This window comes from Artemia franciscana, chromosome 4, assembly GCF_032884065.1.
Source record: "Artemia franciscana chromosome 4, ASM3288406v1, whole genome shotgun sequence".
Taxonomy (NCBI): Eukaryota; Metazoa; Arthropoda; class Branchiopoda; order Anostraca; family Artemiidae; genus Artemia; species Artemia franciscana.
The window spans coordinates 64350-80326 of record NC_088866.1 but is presented as its reverse complement, the minus strand read 5'-3'; the positions used below and the strand labels follow the sequence as shown (position 1 = coordinate 80326).

Below are 15977 nucleotides of genomic sequence, written 5' to 3'. Positions count from 1 at the left end.
ATTTTGAATAGCTGTCTAAGCCAAGGGTCTTCAGCCTTCAATGAACCCGTCCACCTCTCAAGTATCCTATTGGGAGATACCGAATTTTCAGTAAAATTCGTTCGGATTAACTTAAAGCTTCAAATATTCGCACAGCCCATCATATAGCCCATAGCCCACCAATTATAGCCATATGTAATACTATATATAATGATAATAATGGAATCCTAAAAATAAAGTAACCATAAGTTTAAATAACGTCTAAATTTAATGTTATAAAAAATTCCTATGTATAAGCCAGAAGATCTGCCCCTCAGTCTATTGAGTTTCTTCTGTAATAATGTCCTTCCATTCAGGACTGAAGAGGGGAAAGGAGGGAGGGCTAAAGTATGGAAAATTCCTAGTGGCAGTCGTGCTTAAGGGTCATTTTTAATCTAGCTACACAAGGGGATTCTCATGGTTATACAACCCTCACGGTTATTTTATGCCAGAAGATCTGTTATATAAAAAATTCCTATGTATATGCCAGAAGATCTGCCCCTCAGTCTATTGATTTTCTTCTGTAATAATGTCCTTCTATTCAGGGTGGAAAGAGGGGAAAGGAGGGAGGGCTATAGTATTGAAAATTCCTAGTGGCCGTCGTGCTTAAGGGTCATTTTTGATCAAGCTACACAGGGGATCCTAATGGTTATAAGACCCTCATGGTTATAAACCATATTTATCCGTAAAAAAAATCAATAAAAATGGTAATTCAGTTTTAAATGAAAATAGTCCTCCATATGTAGCTGTGCAGATTTTGGTAGTAGTGGGTGCAAAGTACATATTGTTACTTCAAGTATCGTAAGATCGTAATAAATATTTTTAAGTGGCATGCCGAAATCAAATCCAAAACTTCCATTATCTTCAACTCACCTTACATTATTTGTGATTTTTCTGATTTCTCTACTGAATTCCAGAAGTCTTCTCATCTTTGGTCATTTCTGTTTGTCCCTTATTTGTAGTTGTCAATGTGTGTTTTTATTTCTGTTGTTTTTTTTTCGAGATTTTTACTCTGTCTTTTTCTGGGCTTTCTGCCCAGTTTTTGTGATAGGTTTTAAATAAAATAATGATGATGATGATTACAAAATGGCAACCCTATCCCAAGGCATTTATCAAAGCTCTAAATATTCAAGTTTATATTTAGCGGTGAGTCTAGGATTCAAATATGGACAAAAGGTGACATGAAACATGGATGACACGACACATTTATGGCGTTACAGAATCAAAAAAAAAAAGAAAATAAAAAAGAAAAAAAGCTGAGTGTACCTAATCCTCTGTAAGAAGAACCTAGGAAATTTTAAAATCATTGCTGCTTGAGCGTTAATAATGAAAATGGTAATAAGAAATAAATCAGCTTCAGCTGGGAGCTCGACTTTTATCTGGGCTGTTTGTCTCTCCAAAAGTAAGGAATAATGTAATTGGTTTACGAAACGCGTCATATAAATGATCCAATGGAATTAAGACACACAACTTAAAGAGAAATTACTATAAAGTAATCTATCTTTTTCTCTTTGAATGACTCTTTTAAGTCACTGAAGACGGTTTCTTCAGAAACCTGGAAATACTAAGTCGTAATAGCGTTTTGATCCTTCTAAAATTTAAACAGAAATCTGGAATAATATGCTATGCATGGTGAAAAACAAGAAGGAAAATATAGAATCTATACAGATATTGTCTAAATATACACTGTTTAAACTTTGGTTTTTGATCTTGCATACAGTAAAACTTTATAATGTTTTATTTACCCAATCGCATGATACAAAATAAATACCCAAAGGCCTCTCCAGGATTTTTGTTGGGAAGAGGGGGTATAGTGCAGTCATTTTTTAAACCCTTTATTTATTTTCAAAATAAAATCTATTTTAGATCGAGATAAGATACCGCAAGTTATCGGAACCACCCAGCCCCCTGCAATTGCAAACAGTGGCATGTGTTTCAGAAATGGAGAAGCTTTTGTAGATGGCGCGCTTGTTCCTACTGATGACCCCTGTGAGCATTGTTACTGCATGCACGGTGATATTGTTTGCGCTGTGCAAGAATGTGGAAAACCAATGCAGCCATTAGGGGACAACTGTGTTGCCATTGCTCCAAAGGAAGGGCAATGTTGTCCTGAAGCTTACGAATGCTGTAAGTAGTTAAGCATTTGATATTTTTGTCCATTTAACCTGTAGTTTCAAGGAACACTTTACGTGCTAAAACCAATAATAGCGTAAAGCAAGTATATGCAACGCTTCATTCATATTTGATCATAAAAAAGAATATACACGGCTTTCATAACATGTCTTATATAATTTGGTGAGTTGTGCTACGTTCATTTGTTACGACCAACCCATAAGAGAGAAGATTAAAGGCAGTTTTATTTAAAGAAAAAACGTAACGGGTTGCAGCAGTAGCTTCCCTTTCTATACAAAAAGATAAAGTATTAGCACTATTACTTGTAAATAAATTTATTTTTTGACAATACTGATCAAACTCAGTCATAAGTTGACAAACTTTTAGTTGCCATTTGGATATACCATTGGTCATTGGGGTGGTAATCTGCAAGTAACATGAGTCCTATTTTCTCCGATGTCTATGAAGGCCTCTTAAGGGTTCGGCCTCGTAAGTGTTCGCGCTGATCCCTAAGGTCTTTAGTTTGGCTAATTCTTCTGATTTTTTTTTTTTTTTTTTTACAATCGACGCTCCAAGAAACCAAATGAGATTTTGACAGCTGTAAAAGCAAGATCTTTGATATTTTAACGACTGAATATAATACTTGACAACTTGACATAAAATTGGTCAGCTGATATCGTCAATCTGCATTGTTATATCATTAAAGCGGTAATTACTCTTTGAGAGATAATTGATCAGTATTTTTCTGTTTTCAAGAATTAGTTAAGGGAATATCCAGTTTGCATAAATTAAGCCATGATTAGCTTTGGAAAAATCTCGATTGCCTGAGTAGGCTAGTTGACAGGAAGCTGGTAGACCTAAAAAGGATGGAATTCAAATTTCTCCAACCTCCCCTTCAATTTAAAGAGCATCAAAAGATAAGTATTCTTAGAGCCGTTACTAGGGTCGGTGGTGCCTAGGGAAAAATTAATTACTGCATCTCTCCCCCAAATCAAATGTAAGCAAAAAAGCGAATTAAAGAGAAAAATGTATTTAAAGTGGACAAATCCTCAGCCGACCCCCTCCCCCTGGACACCCTGTGTATTCAAACTTTTAGGGTTCAAAATAAGCTGCTTAACGCTTGATGGCGTTGCTGATTTTTTTTTATCATTTTCTAACCACGACACCAGCGCCAGCAATAAGGATTAAAAACTACTTCTGGTACTGACAGTTTAACGTACAGCGACTTCATCAGAAAGAAAGTAATTTTACGGAAAAATGGATTAATTATTATATAATCTACAGTGCTATAGGACCGAACCTCCTGTTGCTCTATAACTCATAATTATATAAAAAGAACAGTTGCTTCAACTGAAGTAAGGAGCACCATTAAAATTTAAAACGAATAGAAATTGTTATGCATATGAGGGGGTTCGTCCCCTCGTATTATCTCGCTCTGTACACTAAAGTTTGAATTTTTTAAGAATAACCCCTGAATCACAAAAGCCGTCTAATTAGAATAGATAGCTCTTTTGAAAGAACTAAAAATAACTTTAGCGAAAAGAGCGAGGCATTAACGAGGGGACTAATCCCCTCATATACGTTATAATTGCTGTTCGTTTTAAGTTTTAATGTTGCTCCTTACTTTGAGTTGAAAACACTTGTTTTTTTATATTTAATTTCTGATGGTTTAATGGAAATCTGGCACCCCCTTCGTGGAAAACTCTCTTCCCCCATGTAAAATTCCTCTATGGAAAGATCCTCCCGCGTAATCTACTCCCCTGACCCTCCTACCAGAAAAAAATCCCCCTGAACTTGTCTATATACCTCCAAACAGCTAATACTGTATGTAAACAATGGGCAAAGTTCATAACCTTTTTTTACTATGCTGAACAAAATGGCTATCTCGAAATTCCTATTTGGTTACTTTGGGAAAAAATTAGCTTGGGAGGGGGCTTAGCTGCTCTCCAATTTTTGTCATTTAAAAAGGGCACTAGAGCCTTTAATTTCCATTTTAATAAGCCCTTTCGCGATATTATAGGACTACTGGGTTGGTACGATCACACCTGGGGGAAAAACAAATAAACACGCATCCGTGACCTTTCTTCTGGAAAAAAAATACAAAATTCCACATTTTTTGCAGGTATGAGCTTGAAACCTCTACAGTAAGAAATTCTGATACGCTGAGTCCGATCATGTGATTTTCATTCTAAGAATTATTTTTATAAAACAATTCTATGACTTTTTGGGGGGTTTTCCCGTTTTTCAAAAATAATGCTAATAAGGCTCAGGCTCATAACTTTTGATGGGTAAGACTAAACTTGATGAAACGTATATATTTGAAATTAGCATAAAAATCCAATTCTTATCTGAGAAGCGCAACAATTTAAGGCTAAACAAAGTCACCAAATACTAGATGGCGATACTCATTTTTCTTTTCAACACTAATGCTGGTTTTCACTCTTCGCAGGTAACGACATTAAAATTACGATTAGTTTTTTTTTTCTTTGTTCGCATCACCAGCGTAAACAATAATATTGTGCTAGCAATGAAACTAATATGATGGTTTTCTCGGTAAATGCTGCTAATGCTAATTCCATCGTTTAAACTCAATATTGCGATTATTGTTTTTACTTTTAGCCTTAGTATCGTTTTCGTTGTTTTTTTTTCACAGCTTAATCTTAAGTGCAATTTAAAACTTGCTTTAGAATTGACAAATATTGAAGAGAAATTCAAAGAATTGGGTGTTTTAACGCCACCGCGGTTTTCCCGCCACCGTATGTTTTCCGCCACCCAGGAAATCTTGCATCATCAAGAGAACTATTTTGGTCGTACGAAAAGGTCAAATATTAGGTTAGACTAAGTTTAGTAAGAGTAGGTGGGGTTAGGTTAGCATAGGTTAGGTTTTTCACCCATTTCTGATACTTGTAACCAAATTTAACCTAACGTAACCTAGCCTGAAAGGTGGCGGAAAACCGCGATGGCATTAAATACTGCTACCAATTCAAAGATTGGCTCTTTTTCTTTTTGATTTAATAGTAAGGCCGGAAACAAAATTATAATGGAATTATCATTCTAAATGTCTCTTAATATTGTAATTAAAAAATATGATGTAATGATGAAATGTTTTAGAAGTTTAAGAATAGTTTAGGTTTCTCTTTTTGTGGTCCAGCCTAAAAGTTAACCTAATTTCTAACCATTTAAAATACACATACAAACTCAACATTACTAGAATTTATTTTCACTTCCTGCCGGTCAGTATTTGACTAAGTCAATGTCAGAGACTCTGAGGAAACTATAATGTCAAAAAAATTATCCTGGAATTATCATTCTAAATGTCTCCTAATTTTGTAATTAAAAAAAATATGATGTAATGATATGATGTTTTAGAATTTTAAGAATACTTTAGGTTTCTCTTTTTGGGGTTTAGCCTAAAAATTAACCTAATTTCTAACCATTTAAAATACACATACAAACTCAACATTACTAGAATTTATTTTCACTTACTACCGGTCAGTATTTGGCTAAGTCAATGTCAGAGACTCTGAGAAAATTATAATGTCAAAAAAATTATCCTGGAATTATCATTCTAAATGTCTCCTAATATTGTCATTAAAAAAAATATGATGTAATGATGTGATGTTTTAGAATTTTAAGAATAGTTTAGGTTTCTCTTTTTGGGGTCCAGCCTAAAAGTTAACCTAATTTCTAAATATTTAAAATACACATTCAAACTCAACATTACTAGAATTTATTTTCACTTCCTGTCGGCCAGTATTTGACTAAGTCAATGTCAGAGACTCTGAGAAAATTATAATGTCAAAAAAATTATCCTGGAATTATCATTCTAAATGTCTCCTAATATTGTCATTTAAAAAATATGATGTAATGATGTGATGTTTTAGAATTTTAAGAATAGTTTAGGTTTCTCTTTTTGTGGTCCAGCCTAAAAGTTAACCTAATTTCTAACCATTTAAAATACACATACAAACTCAACATTACTAGAATTTATTTTCACTTCCTGTCGGCCAGTATTTGAATAAGTCAATGTCAGAGACTCTGAGAAAATTATAATGTCAAAAAAATTATCCTGGAATTATCATTCTAAATGTCTCCTAATATTGTCATTAAAAAAAATATGATGTAATGATGTGATGTTTTAGAATTTTAAGAATAGTTTAGGTTTCTCTTTTTGGGGTCCAGCCTAAAAGTTAACCTAATTTCTAACTATTTAAAATACACATTCAAACTCAACATTACTAGAATTTATTTTCACTTCCTGTCGGCCAGTATTTGACTAAATTAGTGTCAGAGACTCCTTATATCGCCAAATTCTCAGTGCACCGCAGGTAATATCATAAAAATTAGATAATAAATCTCATTAATGATTATTTTGAAGAGTTAAAAAAAGTAAAACTTTTGTTCTGTAAGTGCATAACGCCTAAAACATTGAGTTTCCAATTTAAAAGCGTGTCAATGTTATGATATACAAGTGAACTGATAGTTGGAAGCGTCCGTATTTTGTCATTTTGTGGTCCAGTCTAAATGTTAACCTATTTTCTAACTAATTAAACATTGCGTTATAAACTAAATATTTTCTAGAATTTTTTTTCACTTCCTGTATGTCCTGATTTGAAGCTGAAATAAATTCGTGGTTGTGGTTAAAAAAATACCAATCGATTTTCACAGTATTTTGGTGAAAATTCCAGAGGTTATTTAACGTCCTTGCGTGAGAAAATCGTTGCGTCAATAAATCGCTTCCGCACAGCGCTTGCAAACCTTAAGGCTTGACTTAGGTTGAAGAATAATCGCGCCTGTAGGAACTATAAACGGTTATTCAGTTCAATAAACTAAGTAACTAATAATTAGGAAGCTTAATTTCCGTTTTGGAGGAGTTTGGCTTGTAATTTGTATTTTTTGTATAATGATTAAAAACATAGCTATGAACTTTTTCTTTCCCAAGAGTTAGCGCACTGTAAAAAATCAAAAGGTTAAGGAATTGGTATAGCCCCTCAGCTTGAAATTAAGCTAGACAGAACCAAAAGTACGTAAATAAGGCACGCGTACAGGGAGGGGGTCACCTCTTAGTGCTGGAAAGAGACAAGTGCTTAATGCTTACGGCAGCTGAAAGTACCAAGATCAGTGAAAATTAAATCTTGTTGTTTGAATTGGTTAAGTAGAAACTTACAATACCAAACATGTCTTAAGAAATAGGAAAAATCGCGAATTTAATTTTTAATGAAAAAAAAAAATCCCCATATGTGATTATGCAGTTTTTGGTAGTAGTGACCGCCAAATTTAAAGAAAAAGAAATGTGGGGAAAAAATCAACAAAATCAAACAGTTCGTGGTAACGAACTGTAGTAAGGAGCGACCCAGCTCAATAGTAACCAAAACTCTAAAAAATGGAATTTTGATACCAATAGCTTCATCAAAAGAATCGCATTTTAATGCTGGTTTTAAATATATAAGTTTCATCAAGTTTAGTCTTACCCATCAAAAGTTACGAGCCTGAGAAAATTTGCGTTATTTTAGAAAATAGGGGGAAACGCCCCCTAAAAGTCATAGAATCTTAACGAAAATCACACCATCAGATTCAGCGTATCAGAGAACCCTACTGTAGAAGTTTCGAGCTCCTATCTACAAAAATGTGGAATTTTGCATTTTTTGCCAGAAGGCAGATCACGGATGCGTGTTTATTTGTTTTTTTGTTTTTTTGTTTGTTTTTTTTCCCCAGGGGTGATCGTATCGACCCAGTTGTCCTAGAATGTTGCAAGAGGGCTCATTCTAACGGAAATGAAAAGTTCTAGTGCCCTTTTTAAGTGACCAAAAAAATTGGAGGGCACCTAGGCCCCCTCCCACGCTAATTATTTTCCCAAAGTCTACGGATCAAAATTCTGAGATAGCCATTTTATTCAGCGTAGTCGAAAAACCTTATAACTATGTCTTTGGGGACGACTTACTCCCCCACAGTCCCCGTGGGAGGGGCAACAAGTTACAAACTTTGACCTGTGCTTACATATAGTAATGGTTATTGGGAAGTATACAGGCGTTTTCAGGAGGATTTTTTTGGTTTTGGGGAGGGGTTGAGAAGAGGGGGATATGCTGGGGGAACTTTCCTTCGAGAATTTGTAATGGGAGAAGAAAATTTCCATGAAGGGAGAGCAGGATTTACTAGCATTATTAAAAAAAAAAAAACAATTAAAAAATAAAAGTGAAAAAGCTTTTTCAGCTGGAAGTAAGGAACAGCAATAAAACTTAAAACAAACAGAAATTATTACCCATATGAGGGGCTCACCTCCTTCTAATACCTCGCTCTTTACGCTAAAGTATTTTCGGTAATTTCAACTACTTATTCTACGGCTTTTGTGATTCAGGGGGTCATTCTTAATGAATTGGGATAAAATTTAAGCTTTAGTGTAAAGAGCGAGGTACTGACGATGGGGCGAATCCCCTCATATATGTAATAAAAACATGAGAATACAAAAGTTCTTTACGTAAGCTAATTTATAAGTTACGTAAATCTTTTACCAATAAAAAGATTCGTAAAAATTAAAAGTTCTAGTTGCCTTTTTAATTAACCAAAAAATCGGGGGGCAACTAGGCTTCGTCCCCCGCTCTTTTTTTCTCAAAATCATTCGATCAAAATTATGAGAAAAACATTGAGCCAAAAAAAAAAGTATGCAAATTTCGTTTTGATCATTCCTCTGCGGAGAGCCAAAATCAAAACATGCATTGATTCAAAAACGTTCAGAAATTAAATAAAAAAAACAAGTTTTTTCAACTGAAAGTAAGGAGTGACATCAAAACTTAAAACGCACAGAAATTACTTCGTATATGAAAGAGGCTGCTTCCTCATCAACGCCCCGCTCTTTACGCTAAAGTTTTTTACTGTTTTAGAAAGAAGAATTGAGAGAAAGAGTCAAACTTTAGCGTAAAGAGCGGGGCGTTGATGAGGAAGCAGCCTCTTTCATATACGAAGTAATTTCTGTGCGTTTTAAGTTTTGATGTCACTCCTTACTTTAAGTTGAAAAAACTTGTTTTTTTTATTTAATAACAAATAAATAAGCTAAAGACATATAACTCCAAACATTTTAAGAAAGTGTAGCTTTCCTTTAAATGTGTAGTTGGATTTCCAATTTGTTAGAAATCAACAAATTGTTTAAATGTGCAGTTGGGTTTCGAATTTGCTGGAAATCAACAAATTGCTAACGATTGAATTTTACTGACGAAAAGTGTTGCCAAATTGAACTAATTAGTTCCCTTTCCTATTTTTATGGCTCATCGTAGCGATTCACGGGGAGACGTGGGTCAAATTTAACTAAAAAGTTTGCTTGTTTCCTTTCACGATTTCCTTTCACAAAATTTCCCTCTAAAACTCACAATTTTGAAAAAATTAAAATTTTAGAAAATCATGGTTTTCAGGCATGAATAAAACTAAGATGGATCCAAGGGGGGGGGGATGTTCTTGGCTGCTCAAAATCTAAATTCGAACGACAGGAAATCACTTGCTAATTCCGAAGGCAGACTTATAAAAGAAAAAAAAAATATTTCAGGCATTCTGAATTTGCTTCTATTATTACCAGTAGGCATACATTTTACCATTCCTGGTTCTTTTCCTCTATTGAAATACCTTATGCCAATCGTTTTGTTGTATTTTATACGTGTAAGAAGAAATATTTCGATATAACTTTATTCGTGTAACTGTGTGGAATTTAGTAGCGAAAATAATAAGAAATAATGGTATCTCGCCATTTCGAGATTTTCCCTCCACAAATATTTTAACCAAAAGCAAAACCTCCCAAAAATATTTTTTTATAAAAAAAAAACAATTCAACGAGATTACTGCTTCGAACTAGCAGAAACATGTATGATTAGTGCTACAATTTTTGCTCGAATACACTATTACTACCTACAACAGCATACCAACAGCTCGCTGCAGTACCAAGGTACCTGAGCTAAGTATGCTCCTCCTCCACCTCAATCTATTCAAAGCTTCACCCTTTACCCTTCCCACTAAGTTTCTTTCTTATGACCTCTTCTTCGGGATTATCTTTTCTTCTAGTCCCGGATGTAAATCTGCCATCTGTTATATAAGTAAAATGAGATGATATTATAAGAATAATATCTTATTCCACCAACTAGAAATCCGGTCTCGTGCCCCCAGAAGAGCATACCAGGAACGCCATTTCATAGAGAATGACAAATATCCCCTAGATCACCCTGATTTGACAAATATCTTCTTTGGAGATTTCATGAAAAAAGGAAAGAAAAAACTACGAAATTACCCCTCCACCGGATTTTGATTTTTTTATCTGTCTTAAAAAATCCTTACCCCATCCTTACATTTTCAAGAATTGGCGCCCCTTGGGTATTTACCCTTGTTTTAAAGTATAAACACTGCATCTATAAAGCTACATAATTGCTCACTGAATAATATGAAAAAAACTTCGTTTTCTTAAAGAGTTAAAGAGGCTGCGTCCCAAAGTCGAACCTTAAAACGTACAGGAATTAGAAGAGGCAGTTGGGGGGCTGGCGCCCCCCAAACCCCCAGCTTTTAAAGACTCTTTTGTACAGGTTTTTTGTTTTTTTGCTAACCCCCCGCTCTTGGCTTCGGAAAGGCCCTCTTTTAATTAACAAAAAATTGAAATGAATGAATAATGGAATAACTTCGAAAAATGTTAAACACAAGAGGATAGGAGAACCATTGCGCCGAAACTAGTAATTAGTAACAATGAAGTCCCCCCATAAAAAAAAACCTGTACAAAAGAGTCTTTAAAAGCTGGGGGTTTGGGGGGCGCCAGCCCCCCAACTGCCTCTTCTAATTCCTGTACTTTTTAAGGTTCGACTTTGGGACGCAGCCTCTTTAACTCTTTAAGAAAACGAAGTTTTTTTCATATTATTTCTGTACGTTTTTCTACAATCCATGATGGATGTAATTTAATAATTCCTGTACTCCTCGTAGAGGAATTAGGAGAGGAAGTTGGGTGGCTGCCGCCCCCCAACCCCCCGCTTTTAAATCATTGTTGCTCACAAGAAGCTAATATTCTGTTATCTCTCAAATGATAAGCTGTCCAGGTGTTATCAAAATTTTTTGATGTTGTGAAAAAAAACCGCCCGTAAGGGACTTGAACCCTTGACCCGAGGATTAAAAGTCCACTGCTCTACCAACTGAGCTAATGACTTGCTTGTGTGTAAATATAACTTCTCAATAAATTTTAAAAATTTCAAATTAACATGGGCTCTTATGGAGAGAAATCCGTTAATTAATAGCTAATGCGTGGTTTCTGGAAAACAGGGAAGGAGTTATCGGATCGAGCTGAAATTTCGCGGATAAGCTCCTGGGCCGTAGGGGACCTTAACTTGTGAATTTCAGCCCGATCGGACAACGTTAAAAGGGGGGGGGGGGGTTGGAGGGTCGAAACTTTCGGGGGGTTAAGATTTTCCTACGAAACTTTCCAGGAAAATTACTCGGAGAATTCCGCATCGAATGAGTCTTCGTACACCCAGATCCGATGTCGGATGTGACCTGTAGGCGTCTAGGAAAAAAAAGTAAATGAATTTTAAGTGGCTATGCGTGGTTTCTGGAAAACAGGGAAGGAGTTATCGGATCAAGCTGAAATTTCGCGGATAAGCTCCTGGGCCCTAGGGGACCTTAACTTGTGAATTTCAGCCCGATCAGACAACGTTAAAGGGGGGCTGGGGTTGACTGGTCGAAACTTTCGGCCAGATTTTCCCCATGAAGGAAAAGTTGGAGGGGGATGAAATTTTGCAGGTTTCTTAGTTGGAGCTCGGGCTACGAAATGCATCCCTCTGCGACCACTGGAACCGAAGATCGCTTAACATTGTCGTGTGTCGCCTCTTTATAGAGGCACGAGTGTGCCTCCTTGATTCCATCCCAAACAGGTTCCCAACATTCCGAAATAAGTAACTGTATCTCCAGCAAACATAGGTGTGATTTCATGTTTTAGAGTGAGTAAATATGGTAACAATAATGGATAGTGACGTTGGAGTTCACATGCCATATGTTAGACATATTGTTGACTAAATTTTAAATATTGACGTGTTTAATTTATTTTAGCTCCCAAAAAGAAATCAAAGCGTACAATGGGCAGTCTAGTACGAGACAACAACCAAGGTATATGATAAGTGTATGTGTTTATTGTCTGTATGCTTAAAAGTGGCCATAAGGGTATTAAGGGTGGCAAAGATTGAGTTTGCCACTTAGAGAGAATGTGAATAGGGACTGCAGAATTTAATACTAATCTATTAAGAAATTTCATTAATTCAACCGTAGATAAAATTGTGGGTATTTCGGTGGCAAAGGGTCCATACCGCTTAGCGACCAGTCGAAAATAAAAGTTGCAAAATAAATTAAGAGTTGTAATTGTATTTAACGATTTACGTAACCTTCGGTAAAATTCTTTATTATTTGCTGTATATCATAAATGCTAAGACTGTTTAAAAAAAACCATGAATAAATTTTGAAGGCAGGACCACTAGGTGCTTTAATTGTTCATAGGTTTTGAAATTTTCGGGGGGGGGGATCTGATTTAACTCCCATGGCTACTTCTTTGTGTTTATGTGCTTTTCGAGATTGTACCCAAGAATGTTAAAAAAACAACCTCCTTTCAGTCCTCCGAATTTGAATAAGGGCCAAATTTTTCTTGGGACGGGGGGCGGGGGGTCTCTGCAGTTTAAGTAGTATAGAAAGATTATATGTGCATAATAGACACCTACACAGTTATTTGCTATGGGTATGGAAGGCGGATATTTTACGGAAGTGATAAATTAAAAGCACAAAAATGGGAAAATTGTGTGAAAAATAAAGGGCTACGGGTAAAATCATGAATTGTAGGAGGGTATAACTCTCGTGCTATTTGGGGCTATTAAGACTTCGTATATTTGATCACGTGAAATAAGTTCTTTTGATGCTCGATTATGCGAAGGTTTTTATAGTTAGCCTTTAAATGATTTGTAATGCATACTATTCGAGAGTATCACCATAGGGGGGAGGGCATAATAGTTTAGAACACAGTTCCTCATATTTAAGGACTAGAACTAATGTGGCATAATTATAAAATATAGAATTTTTAAGAATTTGTTTAGCATTGGGTGATTTTTTGTAGAAATAGACTAATTAATATTTTAAACGCTCAAACTCTCGTATAACCTCATAGTTAAATTTTTCTAACTCTTAATTAATCTTTTGTAAAAATTTATTAAGTTGCAATACCTTGATCGTACAAACTTAGGCGGGTAAAGACAAAACTTTCCAGATTTATATAAAATTAAGTGTCACTTAAAACTTAATTCATAATATTGATTTTTTTTGTCCGGCTTAAACTTTAAGGAATAGCACTTGGACGTTATTTTGACTGAATTTAACAAATGAAAATATAGTGAAGACGGGTATAATATTTTAAACAAAATAGCGGATAAAATAAGAACAAAAACACAAAATTTAAATAATAAAGAAACCTGACTATTTCAATTTCCGTCCGAAAAAAGAAAAATAAACAACAACATAAGAACAAAAAAAAAACAACAAAAAAATTCATTAATTTAAATTCTGTTGTTTAAGCTAAATCATTTTGCCCCATTGATAAAGGGTTCCAAACGCGAAACCAAAATATTCAGATTTCTTTATTATTTAAATTTTGTTGCTTTTTTGCTTTACTTTGTCCAGTGGTTTGTTAAAATATTACACCCGTTTTCACTATATTTTTTTTGTGAAATTTTGTAAATGGAAAGGCAATGTGGTCTAAGAAATTGTTGAGGTTATTTTGAGCCCCTGACTCAAGTTTTAGCACAGAAAAATAGAGAGTTTATTTGCAAAAAACATTATGGCTCACAAATTTTTTCCTCTATTAAACAGACAGTCAGGATTGATCGAACTATGACATTAGCTAAGAAACGTGTTTGATGCTATTAGCCACCTTTCTGAAGCGTCTGCATTTTTGAATAGGAATTTTTAAAACTAATCAGGCTTTTAAGAGACGGGGAAATCTCTCTCCCCAGAAGTAAAGAGTAATGACACGGTTTACAATAATACATGATATAAATAAACTACTAGACTTAAAGAGCCCTTTTCAGCACAGGGCTATAGGGATGAATCTCTATCTTTGGTTTTTTTAAGTGTTCCGGAAGGGGGTTCAGCTGATAATCTTGAATTTGATCATAACTTGATATAGAAAAAAAAAAAAAATATGTATTGACACTGACTGGCATGGTATCCTCAAGAGCTACAACATACTACAAAGTATGAGCAACAGTTCTAAGTTTCTCGAAGGGGTTTGCATTGATACTTTTGAGCATAACCTAACCTCAATATTCTAAAATTAAAAATGATGACGTTGAAACATATATCAATTTTTTTTTACCCGTATGCGCATAAAGCGAGGCACATCAATTATTTTTCAAATGCACATTTATCATAAGGGAGTTTTGTCTTTTAATATTTATTTTGCTTTTTTGCACCTTATTTGTGTCTATATCACTGCAGACTTTGTTGTGTTGAAATCTGTTACACTGCACAAAACTGGCACCGGCACTGCACTAATAAAAGGAATGAGAGACAAAAGGAGATTGAAACCCTTTCAAACCCTTTAAATTTGTTTTTGCTCTGTTTTTCTGGTAAAATTCGGTTGTTGGTGCCGGGTTGGGCCTCTTTGAATCTGCAGCTGGGATATTTATTGCTAATTTTGGTAGCATTAAATTAAAATGCATCTAATGTTGGGGATGCTGTTTGCTAATTTGGGCTCTCAGAAATATTAACAAAGTAATGTTTATAACCTGAAAGAGAATGGGATCATACCAAACTATTACTGTAAAAAAACAACCCCCCCCCCCTATCAGCTGATAACTAAAAATGAAAAGTCATCATGGAGCAAGATTGATTTCTGCTAAAAAGAATCCATGGTTACTCTACCTCAGACGTAGGCACATACTACCATGCCATCTTTTTTCTTAATTGTGTTTTCTTGGGCATCAAAAGTCAAAAGTGGCTATCTCACATTTAGATCCCTTTGGGTCCAAAAGGTTGCAAGAGGCTCATCCGATTTAAGGTCCTAAGGACCACGGGCAATGGTATCGATGCCCCAATTCTGCTGAGAAGCTTATTTAAATAAAAATGACTCTAAATAAAAATTTGACTAAAAATAAAGTTAAATAAAAAGAGGCATTAATTATTCAGATTCAAAATTTGATTATTTTGAGCTCTAAGTACTTTTTTAACTTGAAGTCCTACTTCCCAATGACTAGAACTCTTTACCAGCCGCTGCAACGACACATAGCCCCTTAATCCAATTAAATAAAAAAAAAAAGTTTTTTTAACTGCAAGGTAGGAGCGACACTAAAACTTAAAACGAACAGAAATTATTCCGTATATGAAAGGTGTTGTCCCTCCTCAACGCCTGGGTCTTTACGCTAAAGTTTGACTCTTTCTCACAATTCTTCTCTTTAAAACAATAAAAAACTTTAGCGTAAAGAATGAGGACAACCATTTTTGTAGACAGGAGCAACTTCTACAGTAGAGTTCTCTGATACTTAGAGTGTGATGGTGTGATTTTCGTTAAGATTCAAGGACTTTTAGGGGGTATTTCCCCCTATTTTCTAAAATGAGGCAAATTTTCTCAAGTTCGAAACTTTTGATGGGTAAGCCTAAACTTGATAAAACTTATATATTTAAAATCTGCATAAAAATGCAATTCTCTTGATGTAACTATTGGTATTAAAATTCCGTTTTTTAGAGTTTCGGTTACTACTGAGCCTGGTCGCTCCTTACTACAGTTCGTTACCATGAACTGTTTGATAGTGGTCTTACCTGAGTTAACGAACTTCAATTAGCTGTATTTAATTTTTCCAGAA

The 15977-nt window shown here is 34.9% G+C and overlaps 1 protein-coding gene across 2 annotated transcripts in view; it reads left to right on the top strand.

Moving 5' to 3' along the window:
- The window catches only part of LOC136025816 (uncharacterized), a 79756-nt gene that overhangs the window by 40401 nt on the left and 23378 nt on the right, over positions 1-15977 (top strand). For both annotated transcript variants that reach the window (XM_065701807.1, XM_065701806.1), the window contains exon 7: positions 1885-2145. In XM_065701807.1, coding sequence (XP_065557879.1) covers positions 1885-2145 — 261 coding nt within the window. The remainder of the gene's footprint in view (positions 1-1884; positions 2146-15977) is intronic.